Source organism: Schistocerca americana, chromosome 5 (assembly GCF_021461395.2).
Source record: "Schistocerca americana isolate TAMUIC-IGC-003095 chromosome 5, iqSchAmer2.1, whole genome shotgun sequence".
In the NCBI taxonomy this organism is placed as follows: Eukaryota; Metazoa; Arthropoda; class Insecta; order Orthoptera; family Acrididae; genus Schistocerca; species Schistocerca americana.
In genome coordinates, this window is record NC_060123.1 from 681,546,006 (window position 1) to 681,566,377 (window position 20,372).

General features: G+C 40.0%; 1 protein-coding gene across 1 annotated transcript in view; it reads right to left on the reverse strand.

Annotated features, from left to right (window-relative positions):
• Positions 1-12,570: 12,570 nt before the first annotated feature.
• LOC124616630 (lachesin-like) overlaps positions 12,571-20,372 on the reverse strand; it is a 195,152-nt gene continuing 187,350 nt past the window's right edge. Inside the window, exon 3 of the mRNA XM_047144955.1 lies at positions 12,571-12,830. Coding sequence (XP_047000911.1) covers positions 12,571-12,830 — 260 coding nt within the window. The remainder of the gene's footprint in view (positions 12,831-20,372) is intronic.

Sequence of the window (20,372 nt, forward strand, 5' to 3'; positions counted from 1 at the left end):
GATGGCCAGCACTATCTTAATTTATTCTATTTTTTGCAGAAAAGAGTTTGTCCTTCGTACATTAATTTCATTAAATGCAATCATTCTGGATATTAACAATTTATGCGTTACCAATAAGTAAAAATGAAATTATACATACATGATGGTTTTTATTACAGATCAATGTCAAGCATTAAATGAAATGGGAGTATATATAATTAAAAAAAACTTAGGTGCAAGCCGTTACACTTACGGATAATAAACAGTGCTAAAGAGAATATGCATTGCTAATCAGACATGTAGGGTAAGATCCATTATTAAAGTATAGTAAAGGGAGGGAAAGGTAGAAATAGAGTTATGTTTGCATAACACTACATTGTCATCATACTAGAGTTACAGTGAAGCAAGTTACTGAAACAACGTCAATCATAACGTCACAAAACGAATAATAAGAAACCGGAAAACAAGTGTGGAACCTAGTAAATGAATTTAGTCTGTGGTGTAAAATACCTACTAATCAATCTTAAACTCACTCATTCGAATAAAAATGTAAGTTAACATGCCGCTGAAAAACCTTATTTCAACACCTTCGTCACATCGATAGCAGTAACCTATAGTATGCTTACATGGTCACTAGAACGATCAAGTTCATAGCAGTTGTCCAAAAGAAGTAACTAGGTATTGACAGTTGACAGTCGAAACAATTCGTCACACCTGTGAAACATTTGCTGCTCCACTAATAAACACTTAACAGAACATAGACATATAGTAAAGTATACAGCGTATAACACCGTATTGTAAATGTGATCTAGTCAAAGTTTGATTAGGTTAATTACACTCAATAACATGCTTAACCACTACTTATTAGGACGGCGGAAAGTCTAACAACCAATATCACCTTTACACCATGGGTACTCATTCGTTTCGCTTATCCATATACATCAGTTCTTGTATAAAATTAATAGTTGAAATACACTCCTGGAAATGGAAAAAAGAACACATTGACACCGGTGTGTCAGACCCACCATACTTGCTCCGGACACTGCGAGAGGGCTGTACAAGCAATGATCACACGCACGGCACAGCGGACACACCAGGAACCGCGGTGTTGGCCGTCGAATGGCGCTAGCTGCGCAGCATTTGTGCACCGCCGCCGTCAGTGTCAGCCAGTTTGCCGTGGCATACGGAGCTCCATCGCAGTCTTTGACACTGGTAGCATGCCGCGACAGCGTGGACGTGAACCGTATGTGCAGTTGACGGACTTTGAGCGAGGGCGTATAGTGGGCATGCGGGAGGCCGGGTGGACGTACCGCCGAATTGCTCAACACGTGGGGCGTGAGGTCTCCACAGTACATCGATGTTGTCGCCAGTGGTCGGCGGAAGGTGCACGTGCCCGTCGACCTGGGACCGGACCGCAGCGACGCACGGATGCACGCCAAGACCGTAGGATCCTACGCAGTGCCGTAGGGGACCGCACCGCCACTTCCCAGCAAATTAGGGACACTGTTGCTCCTGGGGTATCGGCGAGGACCATTCGCAACCGTCTCCATGAAGCTGGGCTACGGTCCCGCACACCGTTAGGCCGTCTTCCGCTCACGCCCCAACATCGTGCAGCCCGCCTCCAGTGGTGTCGCGACAGGCGTGAATGGAGGGACGAATGGAGACGTGTCGTCTTCAGCGATGAGAGTCGCTTCTGCCTTGGTGCCAATGATGGTCGTATGCGTGTTTGGCGCCGTGCAGGTGAGCGCCACAATCAGGACTGCATACGACCGAGGCACACAGGGCCAACACCCGGCATCATGGTGTGGGGAGCGATGTCCTACACTGGCCGTACACCACTGGTGATCGTCGAGGGGACACTGAATAGTGCACGGTACATCCAAACCGTCATCGAACCCATCGTTCTACCATTCCTAGACCGGCAAGGGAACTTGCTGTTCCAACAGGACAATGCACGTCCGCATGTATCCTGTGCCACCCAACGTGCTCTAGAAGGTGTAAGTCAACTACCCTGGCCAGCAAGATCTCCGGATCTGTCCCCCATTGAGCATGTTTGGGACTGGATGAAGCGTCGTCTCACGCGGTCTGCACGTCCAGCACGAACGCTGGTCCAACTGAGGCGCCAGGTGGAAATGGCATGGCAAGCCGTTCCACAGGACTACATCCAGCATCTCTACGATCGTCTCCATGGGAGAATAGCAGCCTGCATTGCTGCGAAAGGTGGATATACACGGTACTAGTGCCGACATTGTGCATGCTCTGTTGCCTGTGTCTATGTGCCTGTGGTTCTGTCAGTGTGATCATGTGATGTATCTGACCCCAGGAATGTGTCAATGAAGTTTCCCCTTCCTGGGACAATGAATTCACGGTGTTCTTATTTCAATTTCCAGGAGTGTATAAGCTGTCAACTGATTACGATAACAACCATTGAGAGTGGGAAGTAAAATTATTCTGAACACAAGGCTTCTTAAGTGATTAAGACGAAACTGACTCGTAACAGCGAAAGACGATATGTGTCAAATATGGAGTCTGACAAGGGAAAGCTAATTCTGTATCGGATTGACCACACAGTGAACTCCATAGTAGGTGTAACCGAGCACGAACACATAAACTACTACCTTATAATCAATAATATCGGACAAGTCTCCATATATAGGGGTGTCAGTCCAAGTACATGAATTCACATAATCCAAGAGGCCAATCATCAACCACAGTATGGAAAACCGTGAGAATCTATACGGATGATTGGCATCCGGTAATGGTTAACAGGCCGACGTCTCGCGCGATAACTTTCATGTAATCAGAGGAATAATATCGGTCCTGCTTACACCACAACTTATGTAAGTATTTATGATACTGTTTATCTGCACTACCGACAAAATACTATTAACTTCAAAGTCAGTGATTATTTCCTGTATATGCAGACGTCAGTACTACTCTATACTTCATGTCAAAGGAAACCGAGAGTAGTATTTAAAACTGTATCGATGTCTACTGATCAAATAGTTTGAAACCCAAATACATAATCGTTGTTATCGTGCAATAATCATGGAGTAGAAGACATCGACATCATTCTTTTATCATCAAACTCCGATTACACTCTTCGGCATTACTATATCAAGGTGAACTGTAATCTTATTTTCACAGAGGAACTCCGTTCCGTCATTCTCACTAGTGTATTATAACCCCATATTAATCCTGTAGCTTTTACTAATATGTAGTCATGACATAAAATACAGCTCTATATACAGACACAAATCGTTCTAGACGAAATTTGTTCTTTACGATAAAAACATCATGGCAGTACCACAAGTAACATAATTAAACTATATGTTAATGCCTACAGAGGGATAGGAGGCATGGCGTTAAAGTCTATACTGAAAGTGGTATTCTTACTTTGCTTAACCTTACATTCTTTTACCACACGTGTATATTCTTGTAAACGCATTGTAATAGGGGAACTAAATACTTTAAAAACATTAACTCTGTCGTATTGTTTCATATCTGTTATCAAAATAGTTCAAATGGCTCTGAGCACTATGGGACTTAACTTCTGAGGTCATCAGTCCCCTAGAACTTAGAACCCCTAACTAACCTAAGGACATCACACACATCTATGCCCGAGGCAGGATTCGAACCCGCGACCGTAGCGGTCGCACGGTTCCGGACTGTAGCGCCTAGAACCGCTCGGCCACTCCGGCCGGCATCTGTTATCACGTCAAAATCTATTATGCTATCATACTTTGTAATACGTCAGCATACAGTTATTTGTTAGTGTAAACCGGTAACGTAACGTAACTAGGGTGGAGCGCATTCTCTGTAAGCACGTCGTTTTTATACCTACGTTCATAACGAACCTCAAACGCGTGAAATTCCAGCCTACAAAAAATTATGTGACAAAACCACATGGTGTACAGCAGAAAAGCGATGTTATTTACCGATACTACTTGTGGGACGTCTGTATGGGTAACATTTTGCTCGGCTGCTCTGTGAAAATAATCCGGTACAGTTCAGAAACGACATACCTGGGGAGCGATTTCTACTACAACTGCTCCATTTACATAACGACGTTCGTAGTAATGGTCGAATACGTTGCCAACAAGCCTTCTAGGAAGCTACGTCGTTGTAAGATGTGCCAGTAACACGTGGTGTGCGGATAGAGGAGCGGTCGTACTTCCTTATTACGATGTATGGGACGTCTAAATAGACAACATGTTACGATTAACTTACCATTCACTTGTTGATGTCTACTGCGTGCGGATGGTACTAGAAGTCAGTGGTGAGATACGGACGTGCTCCGTGTGGAAGGTAGCTAGTAAGTAGTATGAAGTTTAGACGGGTAGTTCAAAGATTGTAACCAAGTGAGCTTCATCGCCGAAGAATGCATCATCAAGGAGTAACCAGCTTCCACTATCGAGCCGAATATTGAGTGCATATGTAAGAAAGTCATACAGATGTAATGCAAACTACTCCGAAACATCTTCTAACTCTTATCATATGTAATTCTAATAGTAACTTTATCAGTGGCCGATGAACGCACAAAAGTGCAGTTAATAAACCATATTTTTCCTTTTTTTATTGTAAAAAAGGTTATCATATCGAATGCTTCGTCATATGTCTGATTGCAATGCGTATACGCTGTATTTCAAAGCAGTCCTCAATCTACATGAGGAAAATATAATGGTGTTACATATTAATGCTCAAAAAATAATAAAGGCTCACAACCGTAGCTGTCCGTTTATACAGATAAGTAAGCTATATGTGTATAAAATTACATCCATAAGTGTAAGATTTCCTGGTTGAAAAATGAAAACAATTACAGTCATATACGTAAAAGAAAATTATAACGTGGGTCATGTGGGTTCGTAATTCCATAAGAGATTCTGAAATTTCTGTCAATACTAGTTACATCTTTTGGAGTATTGCTATGAACTTGATCGTTCTATTGCACATGTAAGCATCCTACAATTACACTACTTGTGACCAAGGTTACTGCTAGCGATGAGACAAAGGCGTTGAAATAAGGTTTTTCAGCAGCATGTTAACTTAAAATTTTATTCGAATGAGTAGGTTTTAGATTGATTAGTATGTATTTCACACCACAGACTACCTTTCGTTAACCAGGTTCCATAATCGTGTCCGGTTTCTTATTATTCGTTTTGCAACGTCACTTGCTTCACTGTCAGTTTAGTATGATGACAATGAAGGGTTATGCAAACATAACTCTATTTCTACCTTTCCCTCCCTTTACTATTCTTTAATAATGGATCTTACCCTATATGTCTGATTAGCAATGCATATTCTCTTTAGCACTGTTTATTATCCGTAAGCGTAACGGCTTGTCTCCTAAGTTTTTTTTTAGTATATATACTCCCATTTCATTTAATGCTTGATATTGATCTGTAATAAGACCATCATGTATATATAACTTCATTTGTAGTTATTCGTACCACATAAATTGTTAATTTCCAGAATGATTGCATTTAATGAAAACAGCCAAAATTAATTTTATTGAATTCGTCCATTGTGTAATATGTCTATAATATATTTGTTTACATAATAACTCATAGATTACTGATGTCACATTGGTTGTGGTATGTATGGTATATTTTATAGGGCCTGAAAATGACGTTGTTACAACGTTGAAACTAGTTGCCGAAGTAAAATCGATATCTATAATACAGCTGGAGAAATTTCTTCATTTTTAATGTTAATTACTTACTGTACATGGGACCGAACATGATATTATACAACAAAATTTGTTTTTAACATTTATGATTAAAGATACTAGCTTCTGAACTCTGTGGAGTATTGACACTTCGTAATGACTTTAGAAACGTATTCTTTTTTACTCTATCGAATATTTAGAGATTTATCTTTTCAGGAACAAATCCTAGCGTTACAAGAATCTTTACTTTACATCTAGCATACATTGCTGCATATACACTGGACCTAGCGATGTTTTAGTTTATGTCATGACTCCTCTTTTATAGGGGCTGTCAGTAAATATTCACAACATTGTACATACTTGAATGGGACATACGTGATAACGTGTCTAATGTGTTCTACTTTCTTGTGTTTCACTGGAATACTTCAGTTGTACATGGGACAGTGACACATGTTTTATTACTGGCCAATTAAAGACGGAAGTGTACCTTTGCAAGTTAATTCATTGAGCTGAATCTGTGTTATGAACAACCAACAGGACTCAATGTTACCTTTGATTGACGTCCCACTTCCCTTCCTCGAGGCTAAGTGGAGATTCCACTTGTCTTGTAGAAATTTAGCCACCATGTGTAAAAATAAAGCATTTCCTGCACATTCACCACATGAAATGTTAATTTGTAGTACAGCTACAATTACGATTTCCTTATAAACTGCACATTGTCTTGGAGAAGGTGTCTTTCCAAAACGAATTAAAATACTGTTGACTTCCTGTATCAATTCTCGAAGATAAGATTCTTTAGCAAAGTATGATGCTTCTACTCCTAGAGAACCGTATACCACAATAGAATACCTTCATACAAAAATGAAAAGGTCTTTTAGAAATGACCAGTTGAGTTCTTTATATGGTTCTAAACTTATACTTCCAAATTTGCATTTAACGTATTGTGTCCATATTTAACCAGAGTGGGATTGTTGTAGTGCAGGTCTCGTGCAGTGATTGCCCTAACTTAATAAATGTGTACTTGTATAACTACTTAAATAAACACGTACTTTCTGCAGACTGTTTTTAGTCTTTGTAATCATGTACGTCTGCACTATTTTGTGAAGATGGTATATGAATTTTCATATGGTACATATGTTTGCATGATTTCTTTAAGCATCCGAGCTAAAAGGATGTAATGGAAATGAGTAAATAAATCATATATTTTATTTAGGAAACAGGGAACACACTAAGAAAACAAAGTAGGTATCCACTTAAAATCTTTATTCGTACAACTTCAACGCATATATAATTATCTATTATGATCTATATTTTTGTTATATTTTTTATTCTTTCGTTGCGTAGATACTTACATAGGACTTATTTACATGCATGCAGACAACAATCACAAATCGGCAAGTCATCAGCAGCAAATGTTACATCTGATTATAGACACTGAATGGCTTCACAGATAAGTTCCTTAATTGACGCCTTTTTCATGTGAAAGTAGATTCGAGTATTATCTTAGAGGAAGACAACATTATCGAGTAAATTACATCACACACGCCTTAGAATCAAGAATGGAAACTTTGAACACTGGACTAAGAATTTTATGAATAACTCACTGGTTTCCTTCTCTTTAATGAATCTTTTAGTTCAACAAGCAAGGACAAGGGACGTATCACATTTTTCTTGGAAGGTTTTTTTTGTTACACATTGCGTTTGACATACTCTGAACTGCTCAGTTCAGACAGATAACCAATGAAAATAACAACATCTTTAAAAGTATTTCATGCAGGCCTTTAATTTTTTTCTTTCCTTTCAGTTTGAAAGCACTAATAATTGTCTGATTAGCTACAGAACAGGTGGTTGGATAATTACTTTGTAAAATACATAGTGCGACTGATTTTTTATTGTTATGTTCTTTGTTGTAAGAAACTTTGATATTAGCAACAATATCTAACCTCACAGGGATCAGTTTAAAAGTGTAAGCTGCTCTTGTAATGTTTTCTGTAAGAACATATGCATTTCTCATTTTTGGCATTAAAAATTGCAAAGCGAAAGGTAATCTTACAACGTACATTACACATCCTTTATAGAATACTTCTTTCACACCCTCAAGTCAATACAGATTTTTTCCGGCAATGAATTCTCGGCGTCAATGAATATTTAGGTCAATGAACGTTTAGGTCATTATTAGAAACGACTATCAAGACAACATCAAAATGAATTAATTTTATATCTTGATCATTTGATGATTTTCCATTAATAAATCCCACTTGTCAACATATAGAGATAAGCCATGGTCTAAAATAAGAGTATTTTAACACACACATATAGCGCATCAACTGAACAACATACTGTGTGGTTGGAGGTTGTACACGCACGTTTTGGTTCAGCAAACATTTACCGCATTCAGCAGGACACCTATATGCTATCGTCAACTAACATGAGGGCACCACACCGCGCACCCAACGTCTAGCTACTTAACATAAATGATATTTGCGGTACACAGCCGAGAGTATGGACAACACGAGGCTCTTCGCGAGAGCCTTGTGTTCAACATTTGCGTGCTGACCACCGCCAAGCCAAGTCAAACACTGCTACCAGACACAATGTGGGCGGGGGCATTGTCTGCAGTCTGCCTTGTTGACGATATGTATATGGCTGCAAAGTCACTTTGGGGACACTGGACGAGGGAAATAGGAGGGGGGGGGGGGGCGGGGTGCTACAGAATAGCCTTTTATTTGGCACATAGAAACGAATCGGTGACCGTCTACTTTTACAACAACACTTCACTTTAAAGTCACATCAATTTGCACATCATTTTTGTAAACATTTTGAGTCCACTGTCTCTCACTACACATGCAATGTCTTGCTGACTGATTAACCTCCTGGACACTATCTTTGTCTCGATTGTGTTGTAAATGTTATTTGACAACACAAATGATGATTTCTGCTCTCCATGACGAATAAAATGGCTCTCCATGACGGACGAAACGGCTTGTGGTTTCGTTACGGTTATTTCGTCTTATAGGCTGAATATACAACACGATTGGGACAACAGTTTGCAACATCAGGTTCAAATTTTCACAAGTATTCCTGGTAAAGCAGATATTTTTAAGGACGGGGTTCTGTGAAGGAAAGATGGAAGTCCACCGCCGTGAAGACCACCGAACTTCGCTAAATTTTAATTTTCAATCTGAGTTGCATTTTTGTTGTTATGAATACCCCTAAACCTTCAACACAGAAATTTTTGTACCCTTCAGAATACGACTAAGTGGCGAGAAGATGCAAGGAACCTTCCAGCGAACACAAGTAACCTACGTTTGATACCTGCGTCAATCAGACATTTGACTACCTAACGAAATGTATGAAATTTCTGTGCACTCCCATCAATTAAGAAACAAGCATTGAAAATTTCCTTAGTTGTTTGCTCTGGCAAGCGTCGCACTAAGTGGTTATTTGATTTCTAATACAGTTTAACTTATATGCTATTAGGATCAGTTTTAACGTTGCATAAATATACACACGTAGTTTATGTGTCAGAAATATTGTGGGCATTCAAGAAATAATTTTTGGATGGTGTTATTGGCAAAATATCAAGAGTTTATATCTTTGTGATTAGGCATATACGTTTGTTTGCAGGAGACTCTCTTGACAGTGTATGTGTTAAGAGTGTATTGCAAAAGTTTCAACACAGCAGCACCATTAAATAAAAGAACCCAAAATCTGCATTGTTTCTAGACATCACTGGGATATGCGAGGACGTTGTATCTGCCGTTAATGGTCATACCATGGAAAATTATAACGTTAATGACACTGCACTATTCAGTGTTTCGCTGTATTGCTCTCCTGCATTCTATATGCATGTGGTAATTAAACTGCAATGCTGTTTAATTGATCACTTCCAAATAAATCATGCAAAAGACTATGATGGCAATTGGATCTGTGCTGTGATGGGAAAGACAAGCACCTTCTGAGTGTTCTAAAGGACAAATTTTCTCGAAATCTGAATTGTCAATGGCTCTTTGTTAACTTCATCACTGCTGTCAGAGTGTTACTATAAGCTCAAGAACCACTAAGCATAGTCAATTTTGACTACATACTGCAATCGTAAATGATGTGTGGTAATGTTAGAACAACAAACACAGATTAGGTATCACCTGTCAGAAGAAATTGTACTTGTGTTTGTTGTCAATAACCCTCATTTAATTATATGCTATCATCAGAGCAGTTTCTGCTTATTGGTTAGATTCTGCATAATGCACGAGCTAAAGACGCAAAGCTGCTGATAAGCTGATAAGAAAATAGTTGCGGGAAAACAAATAAATAAAAAAACACATTTATGATACATCTGTCTTATTCCTCGCCTCCAAACGGTTCGAAACATGAAGGAGATACATTTATCCTGTCTGACAAGATTGATTTGTGCCTCACCTACAAGACATGGAACATAAATTTATAAATGAGATTACAAAGAGCTATGGAATATGAAGATGCATGTCAGCCTTTTCATTATAGAAAATCCTTCAGAAAAATAAATATATCTACTGTTTTCCCAGATTAATGTATGCTGTCATTTCTCTGAAACTAGTATGAAGTACTGAAAAGAAATAACACAATATAAATAAGTACTTAACAGTACATAGCTTTTTGGCATAGCCATCAAGTTACAAAGTGCTCAATACATTAATAGTTACCATAGATGCTGGACATCAAGACCTCATCATCAGTTATACCAATTCAAACACTGCTTGTATATTTATTTCATTTCATAAGAAAACTCTGCAATTAATCACGTCATCATACCTGATCAGGAACCAATTCTACAATGAGGGTTTACCGAATTACCTACTAGTGCACAAACGTTTCATTTCAAACACTCTTTATCTAAGTCCTAAATAACGTCCTCTGCAGTGTCCTCATCTGGAAGATGCTTGTCAATCCAACCCCCTTGGCGATGTTAGACAATTCGAATTTACAGGTTGCAAAGCATTGTGCACTCAAGAAGCACACATCGAATGCAAGATGTAAAATATTAATTAAATATGAGGAACTTGTAGAATAACATTAGACAAGAAAACTAGGAACGACAGCACAATGAATTTCTAAACAGCAATGTATGTAACAAAGTAATATACTGGCTATGAGCAATAGTATTAAAATAAGAGGGTAGTGAGAATTCACATAGAGAAAATCAGTTTTTTTAGGTTAGTTGCAAGTGTTACGAGAAATGAGGCGCTAAAGAATATGATCGTATCCCAACAGTCGAGCAGCTGGAGTTCAGGAAAAAAAATATTTCTGATGAAAAATACGAATGTTCCACTCTTGTGCAGAGGATATCCTGTGACTGAATCCTTAGTAACATGCTCAATTGCTGCCCTGGCGAATGAGATATATTGGGAAACACAATACAAGAACTGAAGCCTTGATGGTAAACAACAAAAAGTCCGAGATATGTTGATGACACAGCTGTGACAGCTGAAAGGGAGAAATATGTTGGAGCCATCATGAGTAAAATGGATAAAATTATGCTAGAAACGTATAATTTAATAATAAACAATGTGTACCCAAGGTGGCTGGCTGACTAAGTAAGGTAAGTGCAATTCCAAACACATGTGGATGATGAGCTAATTGAAAACAAATTGACTGGTTTATTTATCTTGATAGCAAGAACGTTAGAGAGGAACGAAGCTGTGAAGAAGTGTAATTACTCATGGAAAATGTACTTTTACCAAAGAGAAGAAGATACTAACCTGTAAAGGTAAGAGCTGACAAATCAGTATACAATCTCTGACAATACATGTTTGGAGTGGAGCTTTATGTTGATGTGAGATCCAAACAGTAGGAAATGCAGAGGAAAACGTGTTGTTTTGGAATGTGATGTAGGCTCTTTCAGAAAATCAAACAAACTCACATGAACACAAAAAAAATGTTTTATAGTTGAGGAAGTGTGAAGAGAAATTTGTGGAAAACTGTCATAAAAAGTTGAGCTATTATTACCAGTTTTCTGTTCAGACATTAGGCGACCATTTTAGTAGTATCTGGCAGTTTCTGAGGTAGAGAGAGCCCACAGATGAAGGACGTTGATCAAATTATGGAAGCTGTTAGATATATGACTTATAAACACATGATGAGAAGATCAAGGAGACATGAATAATGAAAATCTGCAGCTAACAACCAGTTGCCGAACTGGACCCCAAAGAGTGGAACCCCAATTGAGAATTTGATACACCATATCTAAGGAAGTCATTAATGTATTAGATAAATTGTGACTGACAGGAAAGGTCATTAGTTAGTGAAGTTAAATACTGAACACACTCACCATCATCATATGTATTCTTTTGTGGTTGTGGAGACAGTGAAAATTAAGAAATAATTTGGCGACATGACTGGTAGCAAAGATCTGAGTCGCAAATTGGCAGTATCAGTACAGATGTTTCAAATATGGTAGTGTGACAAATAGTTCCACAGAAGGTACCAGACACCCATCGTACCCATCACATGTCACGGTATGGCTGCTACCTGAGTCCACCACTGTAGCTGAATTCCCAACAGACAGCTGTCCAATAATGAGCAGCGGTGACTGTGACCTAGAGGGGGATGACCCAAAGCTACACATGCAGCAGTGGATAGTATAAATAGCATTGCCTAGGATCCACAGGCGGACAGCTCACAGTTGCAGGTCCAACAACCAATGGTGAATGACAGTGTCTGGAGTCCAGAGGCAGACAACTCATTGCTGCAGGTGTAGCAATGGCCAGTAGTGAGCAGTGGTGCCTGGGGGTCTGGAGGCAGATGACTCACAGCTGCAGGTGCTGCAGCGGCAGCAGACAGTAGTGAGCAGTGGAGCCTGAGGTCTGGAGGTGTCACTGCTGCAGGTGCGGCAGTGGCAGCAGACTGTAGTGAGCGGTGGTGCCTGGGGTCTGGAGGCAGAAGACTCACAGCTGCAGGTGCAGCAGTGGCAGCAGCCAAGTGAGTGCTAGGCCGCCACCTCCGCCGCCACCGCCACCGAGCCCGCCCCCAGAGTCGCTTCCTCCCGGGCCTCCCGCCGTCTCTCGCAGGGATTCCCGGTAGCCATTGTAGAGCCGTGGGCTGTTCTCCTCCAGGTCCGCCTCCCCTGATGACTCGGCTTCGGAGCCACTGTCCCCGTCGTCTAGGCCATCGAGCGCGCTCTTAGCACGCTTTGGCAGCTCCATTTCTGCAACAAGTACCCGACAATACAATGACTATGTGCTGAAGTAGGTCTAGCGAATGAAAGACAGTAGTACTTATTAGGACTTCACATCAGAACTGGTTCCACTGCCATCGAGGCCATCACATGCATTCAATATTTAACTACTATGTACTGAGGAGTGTAAATAAAATGGCTCTGCGTTGGAGACATTGTCTCCATCGAGATCGCAGCACACACTTTTAGCATATGGAAGAGGCTCTGTATGTGGACCAGATAACCAATAGATAACTACTGTACAATGGGGGAAATCTAGGAAAGAAACGACGTTGTCATTACGGAGGACTTCGAACTGGAGCCACTCATTCAGCCTGTCAAGCGTGTGTCTAGTACTGTTTGGAAAGCCCAGTTTTGCACCATGAATGCAGACTGTAATTATTATGTGTTTATGGACATTACGAAAAACAGGACATGTTGGGACCACTTAACTGTCACACATGCTGAGTTTAATGTTGTCTCAGACTGGCAACTGAATATCTGTAATAATTATCCAACAAGTAACGTGCTGAGGGAAACACAGGCACAGTAGAAGAGTTTACTCTCGAGGACTCCACGCCAAAACCAATGAATTTATTTTGAAGAGAAACAGCACGGTCTGTCAGGGAAAAAAGATTATCTAGCAGTCAAAAGTTATGACCGAATGATCCAGAAGTAGAAATATGCCACGAGAGTATTTGATAATAACTTTCTAAGCCTAACAAAAGAACTAGATAAGGTTATGTGGAAAGATAAAAACCGCTAAAGTATATTTGATAGTCATTATCACAGGCATTCAGTATGAGTTGACTCGAACTTCTTCCACAGTAATCAGGAGGACAATGACTCTCATAAAATCAAAAATTGTCAGAATTTCAACAGTTTTACAGAGAATCTTAACAGATAGATTTTAGTATGTTACTGCTATATCCCTCTTCAAGAAAGATACTTCATGTGACACTAACAACTGTCGACCCATTTTACGATGTAGTTCTTTCTCAAATGTTTTGAAGAAGTACAAAACTTAAAATGATTAAGCATGTCTGCCAATAATAGAGTACGAATCAGAGTTTTAATTCAAGCACGGTCTCTCCGCTCAACACACTACCATCTCATTGACTGTGTGTTAAAATGAGTGAATGGCAAATTGTGACCTACAAGGGTTCTTTGTGATATTTCTAAGGCGTAAATCGTGGAAGTCCTTTTGAGAAACACAGTTTGTGGCTTGAAAGGTGCAATGAGTAAGTGGATCACTTCAGATTTAATTGACAGAAAGCTAACGTTCGTTTTATGCAATTTCTGTAGTTTTCGTGATGAATCTTCTAATTTTGCACAAAATACTAGGCCTACATGTGTACCGTATGGTTTGATACTGGGCCCGTTCCATTTGTTGCTATACATAAATGGTCTTCCATCTTCCACTGACAAAGAAGAAATAGTGCCCTTTGCTGATGATACAAACATCAGATTCAAGCTCAAACGAGGAGCGACAGCAGTAGGAATAATAAATAAAATACTGTATTTACAAAGAAACTTACTTGTTGTTAGTAAATGGTTTACCACATCAGTTTTAAAGAAAACTTTTCTTTCAGACCTGCGCAAGGAAGAATACATCATCATCATCATCAGCAACAGCAGAACACGGGGAAACGAGATACATAAAATAGTACGTTCTAACTTTCTAGGCCTGTACATTGATTAGAGGGTCAACTGAAAATCACATATTAAGTCTCTAGTGAAACATCTGTGTTTGGCAACAACTAAATGGCAGATTTTTAGTTCTAAAGTTGACTTATGTTCTATACTTCCAATTAACAGTATATGAAATGATTTTCTGAGTTAGTTCAGCCCATAGTCACAAAGTGTTCATTACACAGAAATATTATGTGCGGATAATACCTGGTGTCATTCCTCTTCCCCATGTTGGCAACTATTTAATGAAACGGCATTGTGACATAACGAGGTGAAACCCTCAATAGACGACACGTCGGTACCTATGACCAGTACGACAGCAACGAGACCCTGTGGTAGTGTCTTTACGGTTGGCGGGCCGATAGGTACCCGAATAACACTTGGGCACGGGTGCCTTATATCACCCAAGGAGATGGACTGTTTGTTCACATTATCGAAATATTTCATCAACAAATAAAGATATTCAACAGTCATAACCGGCTGATTATAGTTCAAGTGGAACGGAATTATCGGTTATCAGAGCTCTCTAATACGGACAGAGCTGCCAGAGATACAGGTAATAAAGAATCATTTTTCTTTATCTTTCTTCGAAATTAATTAACTCTATTACCTAAATTGATATGACACTCACCGACTTGTGAACAGACAGATCTAGGTAGAAGCTATTTATATGTATATAAAAGTAAATCATCCACATATTTATTCAAGCTGATAGAAGGCCATCACTGATTACCATATTTGATCAATCACTGTTGAGAAACTATATAATTAACCTATATAATTAACAGAACATTACACACAGTGGCATGAACTACTTTGAATGGTGTGACTGTGAATAAATGTAAATGTCTATGCATTTTTAGACTGAAAATTAGACAATACTAAACAAGAATTTTTAGTATCTTCGTATGTGCAAGAACCAGCAGTGCTACGTCCCTTCATAGTCCATATTGCAAACGTGGAGATTTCTCCCATAAGGAAGATGCCCTACTTCTTGTGCCAGTAAAAAATTAATATATGTTTCGATTGTTGAAATCCTTATACCTTATGCAAATGCTACATATCAAACTAACTAATCGAGTATTTTTGTTAGACATATATATCTAGAATCAGTTTTCAGAATAATTTTTTACTCTGTAGCAAAGTGTGTGCTGAACTGAAAGCTCATGGCATATCAAAACTGTATGCTAAACTGTGACGCGAACCTGGGAGGTTCGCGCCCTGTTCCGGCACACAGTTTTAATTGTATCAGAAAGGTTCATATCATCCCACACTCTGCCACAGAGGGAAAATTCATTCTGTAAATATCTCCAGGCTGTAGTTAAGCAACGTTTCCGCAATATCCTTTCTTCCAGCAGTGCTAATCACGCAAGGTATGCAGGAGAATCTCTGTGAAGTATCGAAGGTACGGGATAAGATACTGGCGGAAGTAAAGCTGTGAGGACGGTGGTGACTCGTACTTAGGTAGCTCAGTGGGCAGAGCACTTGCCCACGAATGGTAAACGTCCAAGGTTGGCGTCCTGGTGTGGCACACAGTCTTCACCTGCCAGGAAGTTTCAGATTGGTTTCAATCTGTCCAGAAATAAACAAGTATGTCAGGGTACATATAAGTTTTAAATATCATGTGACTGTCAAAATCCGGCCGGTGTGGCCGAGTGGTTCTAGGCGCTTCAGTCTGGAACCGTGCGACCGCTACGTTCGCAGATTCGAATCCTGCCTCGGGTATGGATGTGTGTGATGTCCTCAGGTTAGTTAGGTTTACGGAGTTCTAGTTTCTAGAGGACTGATGATGGTTCAAATGGCTCTGAGCTCTATGGGACTTAACATCTATGGTCATCAGTCCCCTAGAACTTAGAACTACTTAAACCTAACTAACCTAAGGACATCACACAACACCCAGTCATCACGAGGCAGAGAAAAGGACTGGTGACCTCAGATATAAAGCCCCATAGTGCTCGGAGCCATTTGAATTTGATTGTCAAAAGAAATGAACTTTTAGAGACTGGAGAATCAGGACAGTAACGGTTTGAGACCTGTACCCTCGGTAAAAGGTATAAATTCTGACGCTGAAATGTGTGGACAAGACTACTGCACGGGACGCCTTAGTGTGAGGACCATGTGTCAATTTGGCCGGCAGTCTAGCCACGTAAAAGAACTATTTTTCGTGAGAGTTGCTAATTTAATACTTCATCTTGGTGTTTGGTACGTGACCAGCAACTCACGATACATTTACTTTTTAAAGGACTTACCACTGAACCGCTGCTTCAACCCTTAATCTACGTAAAACTTCACGGAACCTAGAATAACTAGGCAGTGCTTCACTTTATTCGATGCGATTCTTCGATAGGACTTGGTAGAGATTAACTTCAGTGAGTCATTTCAGCTCTACTGTTGGTATGATTCACCACACCCAGCACGAACGTCTAAGGGTGAAATAAACTATCAGTTGCATTTTATTTCTCACCTGTGTCCACTACTGTAATTTGAAGTCATTCCCTCGTCACCATTTGGGAATATTTGCAGATGATTTCGAAGAACAATATTTCCAGGAACATAATGCAACGATCCACGGGAACCCACCGGACACAGTTGGGTCATTAACATTAAAAATTATCCATGCTCCGTGTTCCACTGCAGGGTAATATAGTCAACATTAATAAACAACATGTTGCTTTTGTTGTGGTCTTCAGTCCAGAGACATGCAGCTCTCCATGCTACTCTATTCTGTGCAAGCTTCTTCATCTCCCAGTACCTACTGCAACCTACACCCTTCTGAATCTGTTTAGTGTGTTCATCTCTTGGTCTCCGTCTCTATTTTTACCCTCCATGCTGCCCTCTAATACTAAATTTGTGATCCCTTGATGCCTCAGAACATGTCCTACCAACCGACCCCTTCTTCTGGTCAAGTTGTGCCACGAATTTCTCTTCTCCCCAATTCTATTCAATACCTCCTCATTAGTTATGTGATCTACCCATCTAATCTTCAGCATTCTTCCGTAGCACCACATTTTGAAAGCTTCTATTCTCTTCTTGTCTAAACTATTTATCATCCACATTTCACTTCCATACATGGCTACACTCCATACAAATACTTTCAGAAACGACTTCCTGACACTTAAATCTATACTCGATGTTAACATATTTCTCCTCTTCAGAAACGCTTTCCTTTCCATTGCCAGTCTACATTTTATATCCTCTCTACTTCAACCATCATTAGTTATTTTGCTCCACAAATAGCAAAACTCATGTATTACTTTAAGCGTCTCATTTCCTAATCTAATTTCCTCAGCATCACCCGATTTAATTCGACAGGATTCCATTATCCTTGTTTTGCTTTTGTTGATGTTCATCTTATATCCTCCTTTCAAGACACTGTCCACTCCGTTAAGCTGCTCTTCCAGGTCCTTTGCCGTCTCTGACAGAATTACAATGTCATCGGCGAACCTCAAAGTTTTTATTTCTTCTCCATGGATGTTAATACCTACCCCGAATTTCTCTTTTGTTTCCTTTACTGCTTGCTCAATATACAGATTGAATAACGTCGGGGTTAGGCTACAACCCTGTCTCACTCCCTTCCCAACCACTGCTTCTCTTTCATACCCCACGACTCTTATTACTGCCATCTCGTTTCTGTACAAATTGTAAATAGCCTTTCGCTCTCTGTATTTTACCCCTGCCATCTTCAGAAATTTAAAGAGAGTCTTACAGTCAACATTGTCAAAAGTTTCTCTAAGTCTACAAATGGTTGAAACGTAGGTTTGCCTTTCCTTAATCTATTTTCTAAGATAAGTCGTAAGGTCAGTATTGCCTCCCGTGTTCCAACATTTCTACGCAATCCAAACTGATCTTCGCCGAGGTCCGCTTCTACCTGTTTTTCCATTCGTCTGTAAAAATATCCGTGTTAGTATTTTGCAGCCGTGGCTTATTAAACTGATAGTTCGGTAATTTTCATATCTGTCAACACCTGCTTTCTTTGGGATTTTAATTATTATATCGTTAAAACCTCAGGTAGGTGCAATGGTGTTGCAGCATACTAAGCCTTAATAGACTTTTACCCTCTAAAAGATGTAGGTTGTGAAGAACCTGTAACTGCTTGAAAAAAGCAGCAACATTCATAAATATGGCGCTACTATATATATATATATATATATATATAGTCTCTACCGTCCCCAACGTAACCTTCTCCTAGCACAATAATAGCCGTACCATTGAGTCATAGAAATATTTGACTATTTTCCTTGTGCCGGCCGAAGTGGCCGTGCGGTTAAAGGCGCTGCAGTCTGGAACCGCAAGACCGCTACGGTCGCAGGTTCGAATCCTCATGGATGTTTGTGATGTCCTTAGGTTAGTTAGGTTTAACTAGTTCTAAGTTCTAGGGGACTAATGACCTCAGCAGTTGAGTCGCATAGTGCTCAGAGCCATTTGAACCATTTTTTTTATTTTCCTTGTGCATTAAGGATGCTGGTGAATAACAAAAGCCTTAAAAGGAAATAGAAATTATTTATTCCTTAAAGCTTCTCTTACGTCGTAGACATACTTCTGACAGATAATATCAGTATGTGGTCGGAGAGCTTTTATTGAATTTTATTATAGCTTACGATAAGTACAAATACAGTTAACTGTTTGCGTATTAGTAATGAGAGGAAAATAATTTTAATTTATGGCAAATTTCGATGTTTCTTTTTTGTAGATATCGGTGTTTTTTTTTGACATTATTTACTGCCGGACTATTTCTCTTTCCAGTTATTTACCTTCTCCCTGTTTAATCGTTTTTCAACGTCATGTTGAAAATGAAACTGTACCTGGCATATACATTATATTTATTACACGATACACATCACATCTACTTATATCCACCGTTTCTGGTGACAGCCTACGATTCTTCTTCTTTTGAGTTGTAGTTTAGGATCGTCCACCTCTCATTTTATACCCAAGTTGTATTCAGCTATTTTCTCATTACCATATACACTACCAAAGATTTCATTTTAATTATACTACTTCTTGTGGAGCCCTTCACTCTCCTCAAGAACCTCATTTCTGCATCTTATAATTTGTTGTCAGCTTTCTTTTCATACCAACATCAAAAAAAGTTTTGCATCACCTCGGTTCCGAGAATTCCAGAACCTGTACAGAAAGTTGGAATAGAGATCAACATAAAAATCATTTCCGCCCTTTTTATTGCTCATGAAAACCACACATTCCATGTTGTATCACCTTCAGAGGTGGTGGTCCAGATTTCTAGACACACTGGTACCTATCATATACAGTAGGACGTCCTCTTGCATTGACGCATGCCTATATTCGACGTGGCATACTATTCACAAGTTCATCAAGGCGCTGTTGGTCCATATTGTCCCACTCCTCAACGGCGATTCGCCGTAGATACCTCAGAGTGGCTGGTGGATCACGTCGTCCATAAACAGCCCTTTTCAATCTATCCCAGGCACGTTTGATAGGGTTCATGCCTGGAGAGCATGCTGGCCACTCTCGTCTAGCGATGTCGTTATCCTGAAGGTAGTCATTCACAAGATATGCACGATGGAAGCGCCAATTGTCGTCCTTGAAGAGGAATGCCTGGCCAATATGCTGCTGATATGCTTGCACTACTATCGCTCGCAGGATGGGATTCACGTATCGTACAGCCGTTATGGCGCCTTCCATGACCACCAGCGGCGTACGTCGGCCCCACATAATGCCACTCCAAAACAGCAGGGAACCTCCACCTTGCTGCACTCGATAGAAGGTGTGTCTAAGGCGTTCAGCCTGACCAGGTCGCCTCCAAACACGTCTCCGACGATTATCTAGATGAAGACATATGCGACACTCGTCGGTGAAGAGAAC